The following is a 26,873-nucleotide window of genomic DNA, read 5'->3' on the forward strand; positions in this document are numbered from 1 at the left end:
AGGATAAATACAGAAGCATTTAGACAAACTTCTCGAAAGATTGCATCTCTCAGATCCCCCTGTTAAAGCTTGCCTTTTGTCAAGTCTCCCGTCTCTGTCCTGCTCTCCTGTCCTCCTCTCCCGAGGATATGAACACCTGCACTTCAGAAACAACAACACAGGTTAGCTTAGCTTCCATGCCTTACTTGGATTTAACTTTGGTTACCATTCCTCTGAGAACTTCCTCTATGTTCTGTAGTACATTAGCCCTAACATACTCTGATTATTCATTGTCCAGCCTTCCACTTCAGTGTCAAAGACCACTTCTTTAACAAATATGCAAATAAATAAACTGTCACCATGTCTGGCTGCAACAGGGTCTTTCAGATCATTATCTGTTACTGCAGGACACAGGCAGTACACCCCACTCAACCTGCATTGTCACTGTGGTCAGCTGAGAAAAAGAAGGAACAGATCAAATCAAGGAATTAGAGGTACACAGCCCTGAAATGGTTTCTGTGACATTCATCCTTTCAAGTAAGCACACTGTGTAATCCCAAGGATTGCTTCCTTCTAGTGCTTTCACTGATCTCTTTTCCCAGAAAAGCCCTGTGGAAGAAGGTAACATGGTGAGACAGGGCAAACACTCAAAGATGTGCAACATGACCTGCATGAGAAAAATTGTAACATGAGGTACTTGAAATATTAGAATGAAATAGATCTGTAAGGAAAGAAACAAACAGTGCTTTGAATCACTATACTTTATTAATACTTCAGAACCATCAGATCCTATAGTGGCAAGTTCTTCACCTGTTTCCAGTCACTGTTTTGAAACAACTTCTTGCAATATGCAAATAGATACATGAGGCACTGTGTGAATACAAAAGTGACAGTACAAAAAATCCCAACAATTGAACGTCATGCAATACATACATATATAAAAAATATGGTAATGTAGCATAATACACACAAGCACTATTAGAACAATCCATGTAAATGAATGTACAATATGCATAGCATTTAATGATCAGTGACAACGGGTTTTCAACCTGTGCATAAAACCAGTCAGCTTAAATAAGAGTTTGAAGAGATTGGATCACTGGTTAAGCCACAGCTTATAAAACCTGCTGTACTGCAGCTTTTCTGCTCAGGGTCACAAGTGCAGATTAGCATACAAAATAAATAAGGACTATGATCCTACAAAACTTGGCTAACAGCTCCTATTTCAAAGTCACTGGCCCTCTGACTTTCATTCAAGGTTCATCAGCCAACACAGTGGCAAGAAATGTGCCTAAAGCAACAGCTCTGCTCTTGTGCTGTTTTTAATACTGATAAGAAGATATATTTTTAAGTCAGCAGGAGTAGTTAGAGGTCTCACTTACCACTCCTCAAGCAGGGACTGGCATTACAGCACAGGGCAGAGCCTGAAGAACAGCACTGACTGAGAGGTGGCTGAGCCTCGGGCTGTGCTGCTGCTCCCACCCTGACTGCTCAGCCAGCTGGGGCAGGAGAGAGAGCTGCCCAGGGGAAGGAAGGCAGAAAGCTCTCTCCCCCACTCTCAACAGTGCAAATGTTTGAAAACACAAGCAATCTGCAGGAATAAGGAAAGACAGAGACAAGAACGTTTCTGAAGTCTTGTCATCAGGGTGAGAGCTATTGGTACCTGAAATAAGCTTAAGCATTCCTATGGAGTAAGATACAAATAACAGGATTTTCTTCTTACGTATCCAATACTGGTCCATGCCAAAGCAACAGTTACTGTAATTTCTTATCTTCCTAGCTGACATTGTTCTTTTGACACTCTTGGTGTTGTGCAGGCCTCCAAAGATCAGACCAAATTCACTATGGACACAGATGAAGTGAAAATTACAAACTGGCAACTAAACTGACTTAACAGTCAACAGATTTTATGGCCTAAAAAGCAACATGTTGGGGAGGGAGAGCATGACAATGTAAAAGTACATAGAAGATAGAGAAAAAGAAAATTGGGAAGAAAATAGGGAGGACACAGAGCAGAAATTACTCTCAGAAGAGGAAGTTTAAAGCAATTAAAGTCATTAAGAGAGTTAAAAACTTTATACTGGCCTTTTTTTTTTTTTGTCAGTGTAAAGTTTTGACCCCAAATAAAACAAATATTTTGCTATTATTAAATACACAGAAGAAAAAAAAATAGTAGGAAAAACAGACAAAGAAAGTAGCACTAATCATACAACATTCAGCTGAATGCCTTTTCACAAAGTTATAAAGGGCACCACACAAAAAAAGTAAATATTTTTATTGCCCTGAGAAGGTCCCCATGGGATTACCCTGGTTTCTTAGCTATTATCTCTTCATCCTTGGACATCCAAAAAGGATCATCATTGCTTAGATAAAAGGATAAATGGTTCCTGGCAGGAATGATGGTCACACATTCCATCTCCATTTGCCAAAGCAACAAACCTTTTACCTACCTAATATATGGCCTCAAAAGGGATAAATAACTTCAAGAAGTGATCCACTAGATCAGGAAGGACCAATGACATTCCTGTGCATGGAAATCCAGAACCATTTAATCAGTAATAACATCAGTATTTGAGCTATTAATATCTCCTGGAAACTAGTAATCAGGCTTAATAGTTGAGAGAAAACTCAATAATTAGGATCTATTTAGTTACAAAGCCCAGATATATTTAACTTTCTAAGGAGCTGAATGCATTTTGTCTCTTCAACTAAAAAGCACATAATAAGACATAAAACTCTGACTGAGAGGAGTTTGTTATCAAAATAAAACAGACATTACAAAGCAGCCAAACTCATTTGCTTGAAACAGTGGTTTTCAGCTGACAGTGCAGTGCCAACTCCTCTAGGCTGCTTTTTTTAAATTCCATTGTTTGCATTCCAAGAAGCTTGAAAACATTTCTTTTCCTATTGATTTTGTCCCCTTCTGCTTAACAAAAGCTGCATCTTGCTAAATTTGCTATGTGGCCAACACAGCTGTCCCTTGTTTATTTTTGTGTGCACCAGCAGCAACGTGCACAGCCTGGAACATGCATTAAACCACACTGAACAGCTTGTGAGCGTTTAGGTCTGATGGGTGACACCAAAATAAAGGTTTAAGTGATTCTCTGGAAGATTTTGGTTTCCTTTTCCATGCAGAGATAAGGTTATCTGTCACAAGAGCCTACCACCTCATTTTAAGGCATTATTTTAACAAGTGTCTATGACAGATACATGTTCAGAGGTGCAGTCACTCCTTCAAGTCTCCATTTGCTTACTTCTCAGCTGACACGACTTATATAAATAAAAATAGCTTTAAATTAAATAAAATCCGAGAAATATATTAAGCCCAACCAAAACACATGCAGAAAGCATGTCTGGCTTAGCTCTTAAGAGCTGTTAATGCTGCAAAACCAATACTCCATAGGACTGGCTGGTTGAATGGCTTGATTTAGTAATGCAGAGAGGACCAGCCTCTTGGGTTTGATGCTGTTTGGAAGGTTATGAAGCCCCCCTGGTTGGCAGAACCCCCCCTGGTTTCCAGCACTACACAAATGTAACCAGACATGCCATCAATTTGTGTTTAGGGAGAGTATATAACTTCATGTAGATTGGGAAGTTTTGCATTCAGTTAAAAGCTCTTTTTTCATTTTCTCCAATCCTTCCTGGGTGGCATTTGGTTCATCAGAAAGGTTTGCTCCTCAAAAAGGGGGAATGGACCATTTTTTCCTTGTAGGAATCTATCTGAAGACACAGGCCCAATTGCAGAAGGGACAGTAATAGAACTAAGCAGGGAAATTTGATTCAGGCTTAACCAGAGCTGAATTATACATGAATCATCTTCAGTCTGCTCTGTTGTGGCTAACAGCCCCCCGCCTTCTCCCTAAAGCATTTGTTTGATACTCCAGTACTATAAGACTAGAAACAGACAATAGCTGGTGCTGCACATTCAGTACCTGCATCCATAAGAATACAAATAATTTAACCAACAGAGTTCAAACTTGAACTAAGAGTAGAGCTGGAATATTAACTTAGACTTTACTGTCTATGCCCTTTATAGATTGAGAGTATTTGCTGTTTACCTTTTCTGGATTGCCATTTACAAATACCATTTACAAAACTTCTTAGCCACTTGTTTTGGAAACACCTTTTTTTAGGTTAGTTTTAAGGTGTTTGTCTGTTTTTTGCCTGGGAGGGAAGGTTCAACCCCAAAGAACTGATTTAAACTATCAACTGAACACAAGTTTTCCAGTGCAGACAGACAACTGATCTCCAGGATTCAGAGAACAAGAGAAGCACTTTTCCCAACATCCAAGAAAAAAAGTGGAAATTTTAGTGGCTCCTCATGACAGAAGGTTAATGGCACTGGAAATGTTTTTTAAAAGAGCAGTATCACATCTGACTTTGAATTAAGTGTCTATTAAATGCTATTAAAGGCATCGCTGTGATTAACACTACTCTGCTGCCAGCACTGCTGTAACCACTCAGTGCCCAATTACTCATCCTGCAGGGCTCCCCATCCCCTCCACTCATTAACACACTCCATATTTACTCACAGCAGCACTTGCACGCTGACCAGGAACTGCAGAGGCTGGGTGCTCCCTCTTAGCACTGCTTTACACGGGAGGATGTTTGGAAGAATCCATTTAGGAGCATTAGCTTCCAAGGTGGCATTGAGGGGTCACAGCCAGTCATCTCGGACACTTTCAGTGCTATTCCTTCTTCGGCTCTTTGAAGGCAGTTACCACAGCTGAGCTCTGCCTTTTTAATGGGTGTGTTTCTAATTCTTTCAAGCTCTGGTATTTCGCTCTAAAGAGCTGACATTTGTAGCTCTATTTTCCAGCCCACTTCCTTTTTAAAATAGGCATTAATAATACTTAAATGCATTCCTGTCTCTCTCCTTCACTCCTCCATCACTCAGAGGGTGGATTTTTTCTTGGTCTCCCTCTGTTCTAAATTTTTTCCTGCATTTCTATCATCTGTATTCTCAAACCATCCCCCCCCCAAATGTTATTTGTAAAATTTTAATCTTGTCTCCGTCAAATCCAGAATATTCCCTGTCTCAGGTGTGTGGCTTAGAAGGAGAGGATGGGGAAAGGAAAGGAAGGTAGAAGCATGAATTATCCATAAGCAAAAGAGATGTTGGATAGTCACTCAGCAGAACAATTGAAGCCAGTTTCCAGCCAAACAACAAAAGAATTTAAGTGTGCTCTGTTTTAAAAATTCAGGCTTCTTTAAATTGTTTTGCTGAGCAGACATTCATTTGGAGTCCAGTAAGACATGAAAATTATTGAACATTTGTCCTGAATCCTTCAGCTAATTTCTACAGCTTCCCCCAAACCATATTTGGGATTTTCCTGTAGATGACACATTAAGAACTTCTTATTCTAGCGATGGGATACAAACTGCCTTTTTTGACCCATTACAATTTCTGTTGACCTGACCAGACTTTTTAAAGCTAGTAAGAAGTCTCTGAAAATGAGAGAAATACTTTTAATCCACACTGTAGTCTCTACGAGTTCTCAAAGACTATTCCTATCCATTTACATCTCAAAGAAATGAAGCACTATGACAGTCAGAATGAATGCAAATGTAAGGGAACAGCTTCTAAGAATGCAGAATTTCTTCCCTAGAGCATTGCTTGAGAATTAGATTTTATGATTGCCACAGACAGCTTTCTAAAGGCCCACGTCACTTAGCTCCCATAAAACAGAAATTACCAAATCTGAAACAGAAAAGGATATGCTCACATAGCTGCAAGCATCCATCAAAAGTCTTAAGACTCTTTCCTCTGTAATGCAAATCTACCCAGAAAAGATTGAAGAAAAAATAACCATTACAAAAGTTTGGCTTGTTCACTCCACTCCACCTATGAGGAAATTCAGCAAATTTCAGAAATTAAACCATATAATGAGCTTAGCAACACTTCACACCTTCCTTCATAAATACAATAATTTCCCCCTCTCCTAATAGCCCTCAGATAACAATGAAATCAAACAATTCTACATGATTCTTACTATATTCATAATAGAACTATTTCCAAGACACCAAGGCACTAGTGGTCATCAGGATTTAGCATGGAATTGAGTATCTGGCTAGAAATCAAAGAGAGAGGAGTTGATAAATCCAAGGGGATTACTGAACAAGTCTGAGGGCTTCCTTAACTGAAGAAGGTTCACTACAAACACTGGTGCCCACCCCACCAGGCTGCCATAATGGAAATCCTTCCCCATACATTTTAAGACAGAAAAGCTTCTGTGGCAAAACAAGGCAGTCACAGCTGCTGAGAGAGGAGTTCACTGAGGAGTTCCTACATTAAAAACTGTACAAAAGCCTTGGGTCACTGCATCACCCCACATCAGCCAAGGATCCAGAGACTGGACACAGACAGTGCTGCTCTGCTCTTCGAGCCAGCTCAGCTCTTCTACCTAAACTTCCTCCCCAAGCAACATTAATGCTCAGCACATTTTAATCAACAGGACTGACATATTGCAATGACATGTGCTTCTAAATGCGGCATACAATCTTGCTGCCAGATGCAAAGCGCTTTTTGTTTAGACACTGAAATTAATAACAAATTTACCAGTGAGCCTTCAGATCTTGTCGAGTCCTGCTAGCCAGGCAAGACAAAACACAACCACAGGCTCTAGCACAACAGGAATAGAGCAGTTGTGCAACACCCTCACATATTCATTATAATTCTTTCATCCTCTGAGCTTCACAGTTCCTTAGAAAGTTATTCAGGCCCAAGAGGTTCATGAAGTGTGGCCAAATTAACCTTCAATTAATACAAGTGTTGTTACTAAACTGTTTCTAGTTTGTGTTACTAAATTTTCTCGTGAAGGCCAGAAGTTCCTTCTTAAATGAAATAATTACTCCGATTGTTACTTTATGATTAAATCTCTGAAGCTTTCTGCACAGGGCAGGGAGTAAGTCACAGTGAAGCTTTTACTACAAACCACAAGATTTGGCAACAAAGAGATGTTTTCTTGAAACCTAGTTACCACTAAAATAATTCACAAACTGAAACATTTAAGTGCATCAATGAAAACAAAAAGTCACATTTTAAAAATTAGGAAGTGGCTCACCAGACCATGACAGGCAGCCAGCAATCCTGGGTGAAATATTTAAGGCACTTGAGGGTAGTCAGTTTTTTTACACTAGATAATAAAGACAGAGCCACTTTAAAATTCCAGTTTAAATAAAAACCACAACAAAATAACACTGCAAAACATTCCTCCAAATGTAAAGTTCAGAAAATTAACAAATAAACACAATAAAAATAAATTTCTCCTTTGTTATAGTACACCAAATAGCGGCAGGAAGAGCATATTACCTGCTTGAGCACACAAACTGTAAAGATCTCTCTCAAATACCACATGAGGGGTCTTTTCAGGTTGTCAAATAGCCAATAAGCATGTTTGTTAGGGAGAAATAATCCAGTGCAGATAAATATCAGATTCCAGTTTATAAACCAGAGCATCCCAGAAAGCAGTTGGTTTTTTATCATTTTCCCTGGGATATTTCTAGCTAGTTTTCCTGCTTTTCTGGAGCATCCAGTTTTATTTTCTCCCCTCCCTACACACAAATGTTAGATGTTTCTGTTGGAATAAAGAGGCCGCATCGTTCTTGCAGTATCTTTGGTACAAACCAAAAGCACCTTACACAGAACACTGGTGTCACCCAGTCCCTGCACCCCAAGCCTGTTCCTACAGAACACACACAGGAAGAAGCTTTTCTGTAGTGGGGACAGCTTCTCCCCTCCACCTTCCAAAGTAACATCACAGTTAAGTACAACATACAGTGCTCTTTTTAAGCACTAATTAAATTTTTCACTCAGAATTCATGAAATACACATTTTCATCCATTAGCTTATACTTGTTATGGTTTCTTACCACTTCCAGGACAGAGGGATATGACCAACACCCCGGGACACACTTTAGTGTCTGCTCCCAGAGATGAAACAGCTGTACAAATCTCCACACCGGCTCCGTGGTTTTTGAGGGGAGGGGGAAAAAAAAGAGAGAAGGAAAAGACAAATGGGAACTCAGTAAAAGGGGTCTTGCCTTTCTGTTCCACATTTGTCCATTTGTCTTTTATTCCTGCTATATTTTGCCCACTGTATTAGAGGCTTCTTCAGTGGAAAGCAGTTCCTTACATGAACTTACTTGAACATTCTGCACTAAACAGATTCTGTCACTGTGTGCCTGCTGCCTCGCAGCTGAGGAAGTTAAAGGGTGAGCTCTGAGCATCACCATCAGCCCTAGGGCTCTTAGAGTCTCTCAGACAGTCTGCCAGGATGTCCTGAGGATCCCTCAAGAACACCACCAGAACAGTGATGTTGTCACTGGATCCATTTGCCTTGGCAGCAGCCACCAGTCTCTCTGCTGCTTTGAGCCCCACTCCTTCGGTCTGCATCAAATGATCCAGGACCAAGTCTACAACCTCGTGGGGCTTGATGGCATCAAAGAATCCATCACAGGCAAGGAGCAGGTAATCTTCTGAGCCAGTCAGCTCGAAGGAATCTCCATCTGCATCACCAGAGACATAGGGCTTCTGGCAGATGTCACCTGAGACAAACAAGCAAAGCAAAGGCTTTATTACTTCAGATGTAAACAGGTACTTCTTTACCCACCAATTGCTTTTACCATCCTCAAGGATGGCCAGATCATGTTCCAGAGGTACCTGATGCAGGACAAGAGTAGTCAAAAGCCATGGAATAAGCATGGAAGACTTTTGTTCCTTCAAGGATGCTTGGAGACCTACCTAAATCCAGTTGGTTTCTAAGGAGCAACTTTAATTTATGCTCCCCTAATTTTGCAGGGAAAATAAGGAATTTGTTCCTAAGTTTTTTTTCCTCTCAGAAACATATTTGTGCAAGGAGATAGTCAGGCCTTCATTTTGCAAGTGTGCCTCCTGTACAGCCTTTAGAATGCTATGAAAATATGATTTTTCTCGTCTATCCAGCTATACATCACGATGCCCTAAGAATCTGCTCATTGTGTTTAGTTTATCAGTTTTATATGGATGTACTTACAAAACATGGGTTGCTACTGATCCAAATAGCATTATACAAATTCCATACTAATCTGCTCCCACTCATACATTACATTTATCTGCTCAATTGCCTGGAGTTTTTTTCTCTTTTTGCCCTAATTGGAAATTAGCAAAGTAAGCTTGTTTTATAAGATTGTGAGAATATTACAGTTAAAATGTCCTAAATTGCTGGATATTGAAGGAGAATGCAGTGATTTGACTTAAGCAGAAAGATCTGCAGTCAGGAGAAAGATAGATTCATATTAAAGTGGAAAAAAACCCCTCACAATTCAGACATTTGAGCACATAAAAAAGGCTAGACAAACATTTATTGCTTCTTCCACTTTTACAAATTAAATGCTGCATATTTGTTAAACGACTGTAAAACATTACAGTAGTTTAGGCATTTATAGGAAGTAAAATCTTAGTAGTAGGAAAAAATAGGACTATCATGGCTAGTGTGGAAAATAAAACCAACATTTTATGCTCTCAGTAAACCCAATAAGCTGATGTAGCTGCAAGCCATGTAAGTCCTTGCCTTATGGGAAAGACAGTAAGTCATTTACTATTTGTTTGATGCTGAACAGGACACCATTTACAGTAAACACAGAGTCTCAGGCAGTGTGTTTCAATCAAATGTAATCTGAAGTTTACTGATTTGGATGGTTTATCTCACCAATTGCTCTGGAAACAGCCAGGGTACCATTAACCCGCCAGCAGTCCATGTAGGTTACACAGCCACCCAGAGTCTCAATCCTTGCTTTCTCATCCTGAAAAACAGTGGAATACATTTTGTTTGCTGCTCCAGCTTCTGTATTTCTTCAATGAACATAGTAAACACACCTATCAGAATCCAGCACAGAAACACACACATAGGATTACTGGAAACAAGCCACTGCTTTCCATGCTTGCTATGGCTTGTCCACAAAAAAAAGGCAGAATTCTCAAGTTTTTGTATCATCTTATACTCTCCCATATAGATGATTAAATTTTCCTGCCACTGCTTCCCATTCCATACAGCAATTGGTGAATACGTAAATGGTCAGAATGAAATACATGGTAACTAAGCTAAGTAACAATAGTCTTTGCATTGATACTCCTTTAACTGCTCAGTTACAAATTACAAATATTCATGCAATGAAGGCAAAGAGGCACGCAATGCCAGCTAAACTTGCAATTTCCCCATCCAATTTCATGGAATAAAATATCTGGCTATTTAAAAATAGAGAGGAAATGCAATGCACTTTAAAGCCAGTTAGGCCAGAAGATAAGCATTAGCTTTTCAATGACAGTACTTCATATAATGAAAGATTTGCATTATGCTAACATTTTAAATTGCTATTAATCTCAAATTACTAAGATATTGTGTAACAGGCAGATTTAAATCCACACACAAAAATCCTGTGAAAGTCCTTTGAATAGTCTGAGCAGGAACTGAAGTCAGAATTATCAGTACCATTCATTAGTATTTCCAAGCAGATAAGGTGTAAAGGTTCACCTTGTCAAGAAACAGGAGTGGATGCAAACCAAGAAAATTGTTAATTTCACACATCCTAACATACAGTATATGTAATTATGTAAAGCACCAAACACTTAAAAAGGCTTGACTCCAAAAGGTTCCAAGAGAGAATCTGACATCACACACTTAAGAGGAAAAAAACGAGTCAGACTTACTTCTCGTTCTGGTTTGTGAGGTTCCATTAATGTCACAGCCTTCCCTTGCTGCACCAGCATCACCTGAGAGTCTCCCAGCCATGCTATGTGTAGTTTATTCCCTACAATCAATGCAGACACACCTGTTGTGCCGCTCCGCAGCTTCTACAGAAGGAAATAGGTGTCAGGTGAATATTCGACAAGCTCTATTAGGATATATGGCAATATTCAAAACTTAGGTTTAATCACACTACATGCAGTAGTGTGATTCCAGTTCCAAAACTGATCTGGGAGACTAAGAGCTCTGTTGTTTAAAAAAGACATGCAGAAAATCAAGAGCATCTGAATTTCAGTAGAATGAACATTTCACAAACATGTCTCTCCAATTTCTTTCACATTCTCCACTCTACCACTAGCAACTACAGATACCTTGCTCCACACAGATCTCCTTATCCTTGGGTATTTAAATGAGAATGGCAACAAAGGAAAAACACCTGACTGTCCTAGATTTCCCTTAAAGATGAGAGTCAGACCTCATGAAATGCTGGTCCCTCTTTTGTACCTCATTGACAGAAATTAAGATATTGACAATGAGTACTTCCACTGGCGTGCTGTAGATTTGAAGAAATTAAGATATTGACAATGAGTACTTCCACTGGCCTGCTGTAATAAGCGTTCTCAAACCATGTAGTGTAGATTTGAAGAAAGAATGTTCATCATAACAACTGAATTCAAAGTTTAATCAATAGGTTTAATGAACTGAGGTGTCTGATTTAAATCAGAGAACACATTTCTCACTAAATAATCACCAGTGACAGTAATGGTGGGACAAGAAAGAGAAAGATAGCAACCATATTATCAGGAAGAAAGAAATCTTTTCCAGGTAAGAGCTAGGACAGACAGCAGAACATCTAGAGGCTGCCTGGTTTAGACAAGGAGGCACCAGTATTCTCTCAAATAACTGATATGTCAGAATCATTCAAATCACTTAAGCACTTCTTTTCAATTACTCATCTTGAACTCCCAAGCACTGGTTTTCCTCAAAATAAGAAATAATTTGATCAAACAAAACCTTTATATGTAACGTAATTTGATAAAGAAGCCAGTGATTTAAATAAACTGTACTGTCAGAATTTTCTGGCTAATACCACACTGTCCAACCGTTCTCAGTGTTATTTAGATACAATGGAATTAATCTCTACCCACTCACCTCTCTTTTGGCTTTGAAAAGAAACATTTCATCTGTCTTCTGGAAAGAGCATTTCAAGGCCTCAGCTGGATTCTTAACAATCTCTTCATGCAACCCAACGTTTACATGTAAGTGGGTTGCTGAGTAATTGGCAGCATCCACTCCACCATGGCCATCGAATACGGCAAAGTAAGCACGATCAATGTCATCCTTCGCGGGGAGGGAGAGAGAGGAAGACATTCATGCTCAAAACCAAAATAGCTCACAGACTGGTACCAACAAGCAAAGATTCTTTATTCTGGGCTTTATTCCATACAAATGGCAATTTAAGTCCATTTACACATATACAAAATGGGTAAAATAGGTACTTTGCAGGCCAGTTACTTTTCTTTGTTTGCTGTTAGTCACTTAATGTCCTTCAAAGTAACCTGGCATTGAAGTAGCAGAGTGCTGGTTATACAGTCCTCTGGCAGTTTCATGAACTGGCACTCGTACATCTGCTGTCCTCCACATCATAGAATGGTTTGGGTTGGAAGGGTCCTTACAGACTATCTAATTCCAGCCCCTCTGCCATGGGAAGTGGCACCTTCCACTACACCAGGTTGCTCCAAGCCCCCCTAAGCACTGGAAGTTGCTATATAGCATCCCCAGAGCCTTCTCTTCCCCAGGCTGAACAACCTCAGCTCTCAGCCTGCCTTCCCATCCCAGCAGAGGTGCTCCAGCCCTCTCATTATGTTTGTGGCCTCCTTTGGACTTGCTCCAGCAGGTCCATCTCATGTTTAGGTAGGGAGTCCCCGAGCTGGACACAGCTCTGCAGGTGGAGTCTCATCAGAGCAGGGTAGAAGGGCAGGTTCCCCTTCCTCAGACTGCTGCCCTCAGTGCTTTTGAATCAGCCCAGGGCATGTTTGGCTTTCTGGGCTGCAGGCACACATCACCGGGTCACATTGAACTTCTCATCAACAAACATCCCCAAGTCCTGCTCCTCGGGGCTGCTCTCAATCCTTAGATAAGTTGTGTCAGTCACAAGAACATTGTAACTCTGGCAACATTAACACTAGGCGAACTTCCCATCTTCCCATATCATAACTTATGACATGAATCCCAAAGTCACAAGATCCTCCCTGCATCACTTCTTTATCAGGGCAGCAGTTGGCCCCCAGCAATGTGAGTCACTAAGTCCTTGCTCCAGTGCAGATATGATAAATAACTTATGGCAACAAATTCACAGGTCAACCATCACCAGGGCCCTGTGCTCACAGCAACATTGCAAAGCTGCCCAGGCAGCCTCCCCTGCTGTGTCCAGACTCACAGAGAGGCCGAAGAGCTGATTGAACTCCGGGAGCAGGACGTGGCGATCCTCCATCTTGCGCCGCGCGTTGCGGATGGCGTGGATGGACACCAGCAGGAAGCGCGTCAGGGGCCTCAGCGGTGGCAACTGCTTCTGCCACTTGGAGCACACGTCCCGCAGCTTGTTAAAAAAGCAGCGCTGCAGTGACTCCCCGTCCAGCACTGACGGCACAGAGACAAAACAGTAAGTGCTGTGTCCCGCTTTCCTGCGCTAGCTCATCTTTTGGCCTGTCTTTCCTTCAAGTTTCTTTCCCCACAGCTACATACGCACATCCAGCTCCCTGCCTTTACAGGCTCTGCAAGAATGAAAATGAGGCCCTGAGAATAATGTGGAGAGAAAGTTGCAATGGAAAACAGTGTAACATTAAGGATAATAGCAGCTTGTTTACTCGCTAGTTCTTTTTCAAAACTAAGGTTTATCAAGCAGGTGATTACATTACAAAAATCATAAAAGACCCCCAAAAAATTAGTCTAGTATATTAGACATGAATGTTATTAGTATGTGAGTAAAAATTAGTAAGAGATAGTAGTAGGAGTTTGTACATACTGAAATACTGAATACTGAAAAATAAAAGGGAATCATCAACTGGGCAGAAAAACCTTCAAGATGAGACTGCTGTTGTCTTGGACACAAGGGCTGAAAAAGCCCTGGCCTGGCTTTGGGTCAGGTTACGTCCTACTGAACCACTTCCACTGAAACAACAAGGAAGTCTGAAAATGTTTGCTGAGATCAATAGCTCAACTCATAGTTGAGCTGAACAGATTAGAATTGCAAGCTGTTATCTTTATCTTTTTAAATACTCATGGCTGTGGGAGCTGGAGGGACAGAACACTTCCGCTACTCTCCAGCCTTGTCATTACAAAGCAGAACTGTAAACACCCATTGGGCAGAGCGTGAAAAGCTCCAGCCAGACATTCAAATCCTTTTCTGGATGGTTCCCAAAGATCAATTAATCCAAACTTGTTCATCAGACTGAATGGCTTGGTGCTTGGCATTGTGTCTAGCTTTGCAACACAGTATCCCTCGAAACAGGTAACAACTTAAAAGTTTTATTGGAGTAGGAAGCCTGCCTCAATGCTAAATCAACTAACTCCAAAACACACTGAAAAGAACACTTACAGAGCAAAAATCAGTTGCCGGTCACTAGTGCATATTCTAAAGAACTGCAGTGCATGAACTGTCTGTCCTATATCTATTTTATCCTGAGTCCTGCTAACATTAAAGCTTCCTCAGAATTCCTTTTTATAACTCCTGGTTCTCAAGCATTTCTTCTTTCCTCAGCAACAGTGGATGGCCAGCTTCAGATGCATCTCTGTGTGTGGAGAATTGAAAGCTTAAATTTAAATATGCATCTTTGATTAGCAGCCACTACATACTAACCAAATTTACTTTTGATTTGTTTAATGTGTAGGTGTTAATGGGCAAACTACAAAAACTCTTAAATATTAAATTATCCCATACACAAAATAACTAAAAAGGCCAGCATCTCAGACAGCCTTGCCCACACCTGTTTGTTTACATATTTGTAAATGTCTAGACTAATACTGACCAGAAGACACATATTGCTGTTCAAGTATTAAACTTGTGAAATCTGACAAAGAATTCAGTACCTTGACAGCAGAAATGCTTCTGCAGTGTACCACAAACAGTGGTACTCACACGTGCACACACCCCCACTGTTGCTTTTATATAATCACTTCTCTTTCATTCCAAGAACGCTTTTTTTTTGGCAAATTTATTACTGCAGTGCAGGAAAAGAGTCCATACTGTGCTGTAGCAAGAGGAACAGCTTTCCTTCTACTTGTACACTTAAAGTGATGTAATAGCAATTAGAAGACAGGAGAACAAATACAGTCCAAGGGTGCAGAAAAATGAACACCTTTAAAGGAGCTGTTCCTTGCTGAGATCAGGCAACACAAGTACCTGAACAATGAGCAGATTTCCATTCCGTTTGATAGAGGAATGAATAGTCAGTAGAGATTTGATCTAAACAGCAATGGTGACACAAGAGCAAACAAACAAAATAGACAGGAATGTGTAAAATTAAAATTAAAGAAGGCTTCAGCGATCAGAACAGGGAGGGCTCTGGGGCATTTGTCAACAAGGAATAGTGAGAGATAATGTGACCTAGTTCAACATGAAACTCATCCAAGGATTTTCCAACTTTGTCTGCACTATCTTAAAAGTAGACTCCAATCCTATCTTTATGGCCTTCAGAGTAAAACAGCAGCCTGAATTTTCTACAAATGTCCCCAGTATATAGTAACCAGAGACATCAGATGCTTGTGACCAAGAAAACGTCCATGTCCTATCAAGTTCTCCATTACTCCTTGTTTCTAAACATTATTTCTTTATTATTCAGATAGGGCTAATTTTTGTTCATGGGCCCAAGATTTACAAAGACAGAACTACAGATTACAATCCTAGGCTCACAAATGTATAGCAGTTCGTGTCTTACAGTACTGCTATAGTTCACCTCAAAGGTAGTTACATGGGACTCAACAAAAAGTCTGCAGCACAGCAACTGCAGGATGCTCTGATAACAGTTTCCAACTGCTTTGTGCAAACCTACATAATTATCCTAGGTGAGTTACAATATGCTGCCTCTGACTTTCTTGTAGTGGCTGCAGTGACACTGAACTCGTATTTACCAGCTCCCCCTCAAGGCAGAGTCCTGCTCCAGGCCAGATTAGCTGCACGGAGTGAAGGCCACAAGCATTAAGGTGAGAGATGACATAATGAGGGTGCAGCATGACTTAATTAACTGAGTTCCCCCTCCTGCTGTTTCAGACTTGGACATGAACGCTGAAAGAGGCTTCTGGGAAGTGTCATATCCTGGCCATTGCGCTGCTCTCTTTGGGGCACACTGAACTGCCTTTTAAGCCATGCCAGGGAAATGGAAGGGTGAGTATTTCCTCTTGCAGAACAGACTGGTTTGCCTAAGACATCTCTTTTCCATTTTTATCTTCTACTCTGCCTGCATCCTGCTCCATTTAAATTCTTGGCACTGAGACTGAAGGTTTGGTGAAATCTAATGTTAAACACTTCAGCACGTAAATGCAATAGGACCATCTGTTACACAAGGCACAAACCCAATACTCAGTCACCAAGGTCTGTTCTCTCTCCAGTTCACTCAAGAGAAAATGCATCAGGTAGAAGACACATGCAAGGCTCTTCTTCCCTCAGCATCCCACCTTCATAGGGGAGAGTGGGAAGAAAGCATCAATAAAGACAGAGACTATTGAGCAACTTGCCAAGAGAAAGATTTGGAGTTTCAGGATGTTCAAGATGTGGAGGAGCCTAAGACAAAAGCTGGATGGTTTATAGGGATGAATTGAAGGTGTTGGTCTGGCTGTATGACAGCTGGTGACGGTCACTGTCAAAACACAGAAGTAATTAGCTAAGGTCACTCTACCAAAGGGAAAAGGGCACACTCTCCCCTTTCAGAAAGCCAAACCATGGGATCAGTCAGGGCTCCAGACACTGTGTTTGCATATTGCCCACAAACTAGCACAGCTTCCTTTCATCCCACAGATACACAGCAAAAGCAAATGAAGTTCCATTCACTGCTGCTTGTCAGGCAGCCTAACCAAATAAATCTGGGAAACATTTCAAAACACTGAAATCTTCTGAAAGACAGCCTCTGGGAAAACCACAGGCACAAGAAGTATACTTACAGGTGAAACTTTCCTCATCTCCTTCTCCCTCTGTTTCCACATTTTGCAGCTTAAATTCAGTCAAGTCTGTTTGGAGAACTTCTTCAACTGCAGCATGGATCAGTGAGGCTGCAAGAAGTGGTGAAACATCTCTGCTGGTAAGAAAAAGAAGGGAAAGCAAAATAGACTGCATTAGTTTAAACTGAGCTACAACCTTGTAGCATATGGCTGGTGACCTCAGACTTAGAAACCATTACACACAATAATACAAACTTCATTAGTAAACTAGTAGAGCAAACCATATGTTCAATATTTATTCACACAAATCTTTAGTAAGATCTTCAGTTAGACAACTGCTTTCTCAAGAATGTAAAGAGGAAGAAGTGTATGAATCATATTTTCAAACTGTTGCCTCACACTCCAGTCGCAGATGGTACCTCTGTCTCTTGAGCTCTCAGACGGGAACTGCTACCTTCAATTCCAGCCTCTGAACACACACATTTTGTTTCTACTCACTACACAGCATTTCTTGCTTGCAGTCAACAATCTCACCACAGACAGTAACAAGATCTCAGAACTATGGTAGATGCAAATCTCTAAAAAAGTTACTGGGAACTCCTTCCCGTCACAAGAAAAGTCATGCTTAGTGCTAACCTCCAGCCCTTATCACTCAGCTTATTCTGACTGGAAGCTTTCCAAAGAAACCACTCAGGTAAAAGTTGCAAAGAGTTGAGACTGGGGACGAGGATGAGAAGAGACTCCAAGACTTGTAACTTAGACAAAGCTTTTAGGTAGGCATTTAGAAGACAATAATGCTACATGATCTGCTCACGGTCTCCTGACTCATTCACTCAATGCTTTATTCAAGCCACATGCTTTATAAGAAGCACACACTTGCTATAACGTTTTTGAATCTGTAAACAAGTAAGTCCCATCCAACTCCCAAAGGAAGCTACTATAAAATAACTCCTATATTCACTGTAGTCTTGTGGCCAGCACTAACTACAGTACACAACACATGTTCCAGCTGTTCTCTATGAGCACAATGAAGAATAAGCATTGACATCAATAAAAAGCCACTTTTATCCATTGTTCATGGAGCCTTTGATTCCCACAAGGTATCAAACTACACAGTCAAAGCAAATACCACATTAAGGCACCTACAGCAAGGTAAGGACAAGGCTTTGTTTTGCCAGGAAACATTTAGAAAGTTCTGCACAAAAGTGGTTTGCTGGGGAGTATGAACTGGTGGAAGCAACTGGTCTGTGATGTTGCTCAGCAATAAGTGGTTTGTACATCCAGAAGGGTGGGGGGGAAGACCGTGGGGTTTCAGATGCCAGTGACAACAAGCTGAAATGCATTTTGCCATTGTGCTCCTGAAAGACAGGCCTTGTCACATCCTCACAGCCGTGTATGAGTACCTCCCGTGGCAGCAAACAGAAAGCATTGTGTCAGTCAGCAGGCTCCAACACAGGCCTGCTTTATGCCACACATTCTGTGGCAGTGACGGCCCAATTTAATGGGTTATTTTGGTACTTCAAATATATGGCAATGTGTTTGCAGCCCTTTCAGTGCTAGCTGCAGTCATGTCACATCAAGGGAAAACAGAATGTGGCTTTTTATTCCCTTTTTAAGGCTAATATGTTTATGGGAGTCAGTTCTTTTCCTGGCTCAGTTAAAGTAACAATGCCTGCTTATAATGACTCTGACACTGACAGACAACCTTTTAAAAGGTCAGGCAAGAAATACATCCAAAACAGATATGGCACCCCAGCCCCCCAAAATCCTTCTTCCTGTTGTTGTTTGCATAAGAGAAAAAGAAAGGACTATGAAAATCTAAGCCCCACAAATAACGTCAGATGTGTTGTTGCCACTGCTGAAAGTCAGAAGCTTTAGTCAAAGCACATTTCAGCTCCAGCAACAGAGACAAGAAACATTAAGAAAACAGCCATGCATTTAGATGCACAGTGAGAGAGCCCCAGCTTCAGACATCTTCAGAATTTCTCTGCTATGCTGGAGGAAAAAAATCAAATCTAGCCTGGGTTTACATCTCAGCATCAGAAGAGGGCTTAATACTTTGATTTTAAACTTGGTACATTTCTGCTTTCCAGAGTCCAGCATTGCTGAACTGGGTCCATGAAAAGCAGCTTAAACAAAAGGAAATCTACTAAGTGCTATAATGCACAAGTTCTGTATAAACCTCTGTTTACAGGATGCCTGTAACAAAGAAAAAATTCACAAATTATGTCACATCCTTCAACTTTTTCCAGTTGCCACCCAGCTCCTAAAAAGAAAATTCAGTGATTCCTCAGTACAAATATGCTTCATTCCGCTTCCTATGTATTTCCTCCCCTTTCTAGTTTTGCAAATCTAAAAGAAAGTGGTTGTTTATTGGGATTTTACAATATCAAACAACTGATTCTGACACACTGAAAAAAGATAAAAGTCTAAAAAATTACCGAACCCACTTAGTTCAATCTCAGTTCTGAACAGAACATATTTGTGATTATTAACTCTTTATTATAGCATTACCATATTGCCAAGACTGGTTTTCACTCAAGCTCAAGTACAGGGAGCTCCAAGGAATGGCATCTTTCATTCAGGTTCAACATTTACCAGTTCTAAGTTCACCTTCTGAATCAGAGACTTTAAGAGTTAAAAAAAAAAAAGTCATTAAAAAAGAGCAAGAACTGCTGCTTTTTTAGTTGAGAGCTACAAGGTCTCACTTGGCTGGAGAGTATCTGGAAACAGCCACAGTACCTATGGCAACCAGTGCAAAAGTAACCCACTGCAATTACCATTGCAGGCTTCAAACCTTTCCTGTAAGCTAAGAAGAATGTCACTTATTGTTAAAATCTTCCTTTCAGAGAACCCCAAGACACCCTGGTGATGAGCTGAACCAAGCATAATTTAATCTCCATGAATCAGAAGGAAGACTTTCTTAAGTGGAAAACCAACTTTATTGGGAAGAAGAGGAAAGCTGGTGGGGTGTGTTACATGCACAGGATGCAACTTTAGGGCTATCTTAGAAGAAACACGTTAGCCCCACTTCTCTGACACGCAACACTAAACACTCAGCCTCAGCACACACAGGCTAGTAGTAAACAGACATTGAATTTCTTTGCTGCGGGCTATTTCTTTGCTAACGTAAAGGGTGTGTTTTGACCACAATAAAAAAAAAATACTTAAAAAGAATTAAAGCATGTCGTAACAGACAAGGCATCATAGATTCAACAGCAGCTGAAGTCAGATGAGTGGCTGGAGCATGGATCTCATATCCTCCAGCCACTCACAGTAAAACGTAAGACTCCTTTTAAAAACCTGAGTACAGATAAAGAGGTAAGTCAAAGACTAAAGCAATACTTACGCTAATAAAGATGGCACTTAAATTTATATGCAACCTCCTCCTTGAAAGATTCTGGACTACTGGACACACACAGAACTGGTAAAATGAGCTATACAGAGCTTCTTCTGATACACATATCTCTGGGCCAAAACAAACTTACACACGGAAGTAGAAAGCAATTACACTTTGCATATTTTAGATTTGGTATAAATTACAAACCAGAACTTGCTTCTCTTGTTCACCTTGTTTCTCTTCTGCAATACAATTAAGTTATCTATTTTATTTCATTTCAAAAGACCAGCTGTCACACCACAACAGCCACAATGTAATCACATATGTCAGGTCAATTATATGACTGTTACTGACCCTTTTTAGTACCAGTCTTCAGAAAGAAAAAACCCAAAATATTCACTTTCTTTTGGGAAGCAGAAACACAATAAGAGAACTTCTTACTTTTTTTTATTTGGGTCATTAAATCACCAGTATACTTGCAGCAGGTGTTGCAAACAAGTCAGCAGTTCCAAGATGTTCCCACCTCTTCCTCTCTCCAGTTTAAGAGGGTACATTCAGAAGTCTCCAGCAAACAGTTTTTTGGGTAAGGGTGGAGCACCCAGAGCATCAAAGGTCAGGCCACCACACCTTGGCCAGAGCCTCAGCTCCAACTACACTTTTTAAAAAGGTTTGAAAACAACTGACAGACATCCTGCACTGCTCCATGCCCAGCTTACAGTGGCTTTGGGGACTCAGAGTAGTGCAGCAGATGGCAGATCCCAAAAAGCTGCTCCTCAGCACTGGAGCAGAAGAGTGAGCTCTGTGTCACCGTGGAGGGTGGTACACAGCCTCTCTAGGACACACCAAACACCCCATGTTTACACAAAGCCTACTGCATTTTTATTTACCTATTGTGCAAGCAAAATAATTCATATTCCCCCCACCCCAAATACACACATTCTCCCACAGTACTGACAGGAAATCTGTTTGTATAAAATAAAGCACAAGAGATTACCAACTGTCTTGGCCAAGTATTGATCACTTATCTTTCAGATTAAAAAAAAATTACATGAGTTTGTTTCTAGACATTATTACCAAAGTCATGGCAACAAGGCAGCAGTGGTACTGCAGGCCAGAGCACCAATCCTCTTTTCCTTTCCGACTGTGCATACATAGATGAGAAAGAAGTGCTCTATGTGAAAGCACAAGCTCTAGCATAAATCAGCTGCAGCTGCCTGATGTCCAAGGGAGGATGTGCCCCTATCTGCTCCATGGGCTCTGTAACAGCAGATCACACACAGCACAGCTCTGCCACTGCAGGCTCAGGCTGTGTTTCTAGCATGTTACAGCTCTATCAGCAGTGGGTTTAGTGCAGATCTGCAAACGCCAGCAGTTCTCCAGCAAATGAAAGATCCTCTCACACTGCCAAAATAATAGCAGGTCACAAGTTTCCTCATAAACAAAAGCCGCTTGTATTCAGTATTTTCTCCCCAATTTGCTACTTTTATTTCCCTTTCTCTTTTTATTCTTATAATCAACTACAGAATGTTTCCACTCAAGCAGCTTTAAGCATTAGCATTTATTAGAGCAGTACTGGGAGTTCCCAGGGTGATGGTGGCCAGAAAAGTACAAATATATATCCATTAAGGAGAGAACATCTGACATTCTACATGCTCAGGAAGCTCTTTCTTGTGCTAACGACATCAGGTCATTAAAGGAGATGAACAAGAGGGAATCAAAACAAATACATAAACAGTGCTACACACAGAATTTCCATCTCTTATGGTTACAAAAACCAGGGTTTTTCCAGCTTTTCTTATGAAACTACCAGAAGCAGCAGCTTTAGAATCCAGAATCCATCTGTTCAGGCCCTTCAGTCATTAATGAACAGTTTTTGTTCAGGCCCTTCAGTCATTAATGAACAGTTTTTATACAAAATGTGCAATGAAGAGTTACCTGCTACTTCCATTTCATTCCCAGCAGGAAGAAAAACCCCACAGCAGAACAGGAAAGGCTTAATTCCACAAAAGCCACTTTTCAATTAAGCCCTAAACATGTTGTTTCAAAATTGAGTATTTATATTGAAACAACAATAGAAAAGGTGCTTCACACAGCTTATGAGAGCAAAATATGTAAACATGTTCCCAAGCAAGAAGTACCAGTGCATTACATCCAATTGTTCAAGTTAGGAATAAGGAAGTAAGTTTTAGGGAATTTATTAAAAGCAAAGGTCACTGTAGAAAGTAATTTTCACAGAGGAAGATTAAAGAGCATTTTAAGAAGAGAATGGGAAATCAGAAGTGAGATAAGACCTTCTTTTCCCCCTCCTCATACTTAAACCACATTAAAACATCAAAATATCAGAACTGCTGAATTAACTACTCTAAAAGAAGGGAATACTGGAAATCAAGATGCCAGGGCCACACCTTGGTACAAGCACTACAGTGTAAAGCACAAAGACACAAAACAGGATGCTGAGGCAACAGCCGATCGCTTGGGAGGGGGCAGAACAGGAAGCCCGAGTCTCTCGACTGTTATTGTAGTAAATCTCCTCCAACAGGAAGGCTGCAGGAATTTCACATTGTTCTTTGGATGTGTCACAGGATGGCCATACAAGTTTCAGTGCCTATCAAGGGGAAGACGAAATTTCTATATTTGTGGGTCTGACTTCATCTCATGTTCTGTTGCAGTGAAAGTCAGGAATATTTCAGGTTAATTTCTAAAGGTTGGGAATAACTAAGGGCCTCTTCATTCACATTCACCTATTTTCATAGACTATTAGAACACAAATATTACCCAAAAGTGTATCTTAATTAAAATTCTGCAAAACAAAATTACTTAAGCCTGCTCTGATTCTTCAGAATGTTATGTATGTACTTAGCTGCAGTTAGCAGCAGGCAGTTCCATCGATTTAAATGAACTATTCAAAGTAGAAATATCTGCAAAGCTTCACCAGATTAGTGATTTAGGGGCAAGGCCTGCCAGAGAGCAAAATGGTTTGTAGTTTTAGCTGGCGTTTCTCTACAGGAGCTGCATTTGCAGAAATTTGTTAAAACAATTCATTTTTGATTAGGACATTCAGGCATTAGCTTGATGTATCCAGCTGCTTCCATGTAAAAAGATGTGTGCAGCCTCAGAGACGCAACATCATTCAGAAACTCCTTGTTGGACCAAACCAAAGTTACTTCTTGGTCCATTCTCAACAGAAATCCTGATCAGTAGTGGAAGAACAACGTTCCTCATTGCAAAGGCACAAAGGTTTGTGCCTCCAAGCAGCTGGAACAAGCTAAACATCACCATATGTTGTCTCTTGAGCCAAGGATATTGCTGGGCCTTTATTGCCTGTGGACCACGATTAGCTTGGGCCCTTCTGGGCATGACCCAAACATCTGTGCAAGTGTGAATGAAGTACCTGACATCACAGAAATGAAAAGCAGAACAGCAGAACTGAGTGTCAAACTTGATTCCCAATAACACTTTGATCTGCAGAGAAATCCTTCATCAGTACTAATCACCATGTAAAATACATTCTGTGATGCTGGAGCGTTAGAGAAATCTCACACTCAGGAAACAGAGATCAAGCAACAACACCAGGAGTCAGCAAGGTACATCCAATAACACCTTCATAGTGTTAAAGCTATGCAGAATAACACAGTGATATTTGAGGGCGTGTGTTTGGGATGCTGCCCTGACAGCTGCAGATCACTGGATCTCAACTACAGCAACCTCCTTGCACAGTCACTAATCTGGCACCGCTTCTGTGTCTTCAACAACTTTTATACAAACATTAAATTGTCTTCTAATGTCAGTCCTCGCCCTTATTCTTCCGTTTCTTAAAATCTTTAACATCCTTCTTTCTCTTATTTCCTCACTATTCCCTCATCTATTTTATTGAGGATTCACATCAACAGAAAAGTTTATTTAGGCTTAAAAGCTGCATTTTGAATTGATCCACGGTGGCAAACATGGGGAAAAAAATGTAATGTTGGAAATTTCTCAAACAACCAGAGACTTCAGTTTTAGTTCCTAATTACAAGGATCATAAGGAGACCTGCAATTTCAAAACAAAAGATTCCTGTCTTGGCCTTGGGCAGTATCAGTCTTTTTCTCCACATGCAAGACAGCCTACCCAACAGAAAAATGCAGCCTTTTTGTAACTGCCAGATGAGGTTTCTCTTTGTCACAGGAGTCTAAAACTGAGCTATAATTCTACATGGATCTCTACATTTGACACTTCAGGTACACTACATTACACCCAAACTCTTGGCTTCACCCAAACACAGAGCTGCCTGCCATGGCAGCCAGCCATGAGAATTCACAAAAACACTTTTCTTATCTATTTCTGTTTTTTCACAAACATTTTGTGAAAAGAAGAATTAATAAGTAGATTGCTGCACCTTAATTCTGCTTTGCCTTTTTTATCTCTCTTTCCCTTCCTTTTTTTATTGCCAGCTCTGGACTTGGGCAGCTCCACAAGAGAGGCTGCAGAGCCAGAACTGGCTGCAGGGCAGGTATGTGAAAAATGCAGCTTCTGACACTGGCAGGCTCCTCTCTGTGTAAACACCAGGAGTGACAGGTGAGGTGAAAGCATTGCAAAACCATCATTCCTCTTCTGTTTCCACTTGTTACCGTGCCCAATAGACAACAACAGAACGTCAGCAGGTCTGCAGCTCAGAAATACTGATTTTTATCCCGTAACTCTACAGCCTCATACCTTCCTCTCTAAATCAATTTCAGAGCACATCAGCCTGGCCCACGTGGCAGAACGGGTGCAATGTGATAAGTATTTGTTCAAGACTGGCATTGCCCTGTTCTTTAAAGCACTCACCCAGAACCACTCTTGCTCCACAGAGTTCAAAGATTCAAGGCACGTGATGAATTTGCAATCTCGCTGTGGAATGCAACAGCTGTGTTTTGTTCAAGAGCAATTTAGTCAAAGCACAACTAAATAATGCAATGATTATCTGGGCCTTTTTAAACTACAGACTAAAAAATTGTATTTCTTTGGTATGCATTTTTCATCTTCAGATTTAGACACAGCATTTAAGTGAGTGCTATTATGTCCATAATCATCTCTGTAATATGTAGGAATAACTTGATTTTTAAGACAAATTTCCCAGACAATTTAAATATCTAAAAATCAACTATACACTTTCAACAACAACAACAACAAAATCTATTTGGTGTTCATAAGCTCACCATATGGTAGTTAAAAAGGTAATTAATTCAAACCATGTTTACTATCTATCAAATCCCTCTAGTAACCAGGTAACATTCAGCATATACCAAACCAGAACCAGTCTCCTCCAAACCCCAGTACCACAGCACAGTTTGACCACTGCTTTTGTTCTTTTAGACCATCCATAGTCCCTGTTCTTGCCTCTTAAAAGCAGGTTAGTGAAGCAGGTTGCAGTAGGAACTTTGTAAGAGCTGGAGTGCACAGGCCCTACTGCCAAAGCGCAGTAAGTGAGTGGAGTATCAGAGGACACAAAACTGTGGGAGATAACTTGTTCTTGATGAAGCACTAACTTGACAAAAGAAGTCACATTTGAATTCTTAGCCGTATTAAAGAGGAAGCCTAAACTGCTCAGGATGAAGATTATAAGGATGCAGTCAAGGGATGACAGAAGCATCACTGATGAGCAGCTGTGTGTTCCAGCAGTGGTGTGACTACACTCCTGAAGTTTTATGAGAACATCAGCTTGATGACCCCACACAAGCACATGCTGCTCGGGAGGGCTGGGGAGCTGAACACCCCTGGAGCTGGCTCTCCCCTCACCCCTGGCAGCCCTGTGAGGCCCCTCACGGGCTCCCTCCCCGCCAGACTTCCCAGCTGACCCACACAGGTGCCCTGAGGGACCTGAATTCATACTGTTGGCACAACACCGCAGGAATCGCCCTATCGCGCTAATTGCAGGCTTGTAACTGAATCCGCACCGCGAGTGGGAGAGGAATATTTTTGAAAAGCACACACAAACAATACTATGAAGGCACGGGGCCGAAGGCCTATAGCCTGAATAGAAGCACGCTATTAACGGTCACCAAAAGTAATTCAGAAGGGGGAATAATAATAAATACATCTCCAAACCTAAAATTCCCCGGAGACGCTGAGGGCTGTCCCCCGCCCCCGGCGGGCCCCGCGTCAGGAAGAAGCGCCTCCCGCGCCTGCACCTGCTGCGGCCCCGCTGCCGGCCCGGCCCCGCTCCCTCACAGCTCCGCCAGCGGCGGCCCCGGGGCGGCCCGGCCGGACCCCCGCCCGCCCCGCCGCCCCCTCACCTGCTGCCCAGGAGGCTCCTCGCTCGCTCGGCCAGCGCGCCCGGCACCTCGGGCCTGCTCAGGGCGCCGCTCCCCGCGGAGCTCCACGGCAGCGGCTCCCCCGGGCCCAGCGGCGCCGGGAAGTCCCTCAGGAAGGAGCTGAGGGGAGCCGCGGACGGCTCCAATTCCAGCGCCATGGCGGCGCTGGCCGGCCGGGAGGGGGGGACGGGGCGGGGCCGGAGCTGAGGCAGCGGCGCCGGCCCCTTTAAGGGGCGCGCGGGGGCGGGGCCGGGCAGGGCGGGGCCGCGAACAATGCCCGGAATGCGCGGAGCGGGACGGGCCGGCCGCGCCGCTCGCTGCCCGGCGCAGCGCCGGGAGCCCTCCTTGCGCGCACCCTCTGCCCCCAGAGAAGCGCTGAAAGCAGCAGAAAGGAGCACGAGGGTG

General features: G+C 41.7%; 1 protein-coding gene across 2 annotated transcripts; it reads right to left on the bottom strand.

The window, feature by feature from the left end:
* Positions 1-725: 725 nt before the first annotated feature.
* PPM1F (protein phosphatase, Mg2+/Mn2+ dependent 1F) lies at positions 726-26,626 on the bottom strand. Of its 2 annotated transcripts, none has more exons than XM_040081171.2 (7): positions 26,451-26,626; positions 16,859-16,989; positions 13,143-13,342; positions 11,855-12,043; positions 10,666-10,809; positions 9,668-9,761; positions 726-8,525 (listed from the first exon to the last, which is right to left on the bottom strand). In XM_040081171.2, exons 1-7 carry the CDS (start codon positions 26,624-26,626, stop codon positions 8,152-8,154), a joined length of 1,308 nt encoding a protein of 435 aa, XP_039937105.1. In that variant the 3' UTR covers positions 726-8,151. The 2 variants fall into 2 exon arrangements, with proteins under 2 accessions (XP_039937105.1, XP_039937107.1); XM_040081173.2 differs by having other exon boundaries at positions 16,859-16,992.
* Between the last annotated feature and the right edge of the window lie 247 nt (positions 26,627-26,873).

The sequence above is a fragment of the Hirundo rustica genome, chromosome 17 (genome assembly GCF_015227805.2).
Source record: "Hirundo rustica isolate bHirRus1 chromosome 17, bHirRus1.pri.v3, whole genome shotgun sequence".
Lineage (NCBI taxonomy): Eukaryota > Metazoa > Chordata > Aves > Passeriformes > Hirundinidae > Hirundo > Hirundo rustica.

Bases quoted from the DNA above. Each gene is read 5' to 3' on its own strand.
- PPM1F (XM_040081173.2), bottom strand. From the start codon at position 26,626: ATGGCGCTGGAATTGGAGCCGTCCGCGGCTCCCCTCAGCTCCTTCCTG. The intron at 16,993-26,450 runs GTGAGGGGGCGG...TTTTCTTACCAG, and splicing joins AGGAGCCTCCTGGGCAGCAG to CAGAGATGTTTCACCACTTC. The intron at 8,526-9,667 runs GTGAGATAAACC...TGTTTGTCTCAG, and splicing joins GGCTGTTTCCAGAGCAATTG to GTGACATCTGCCAGAAGCCC.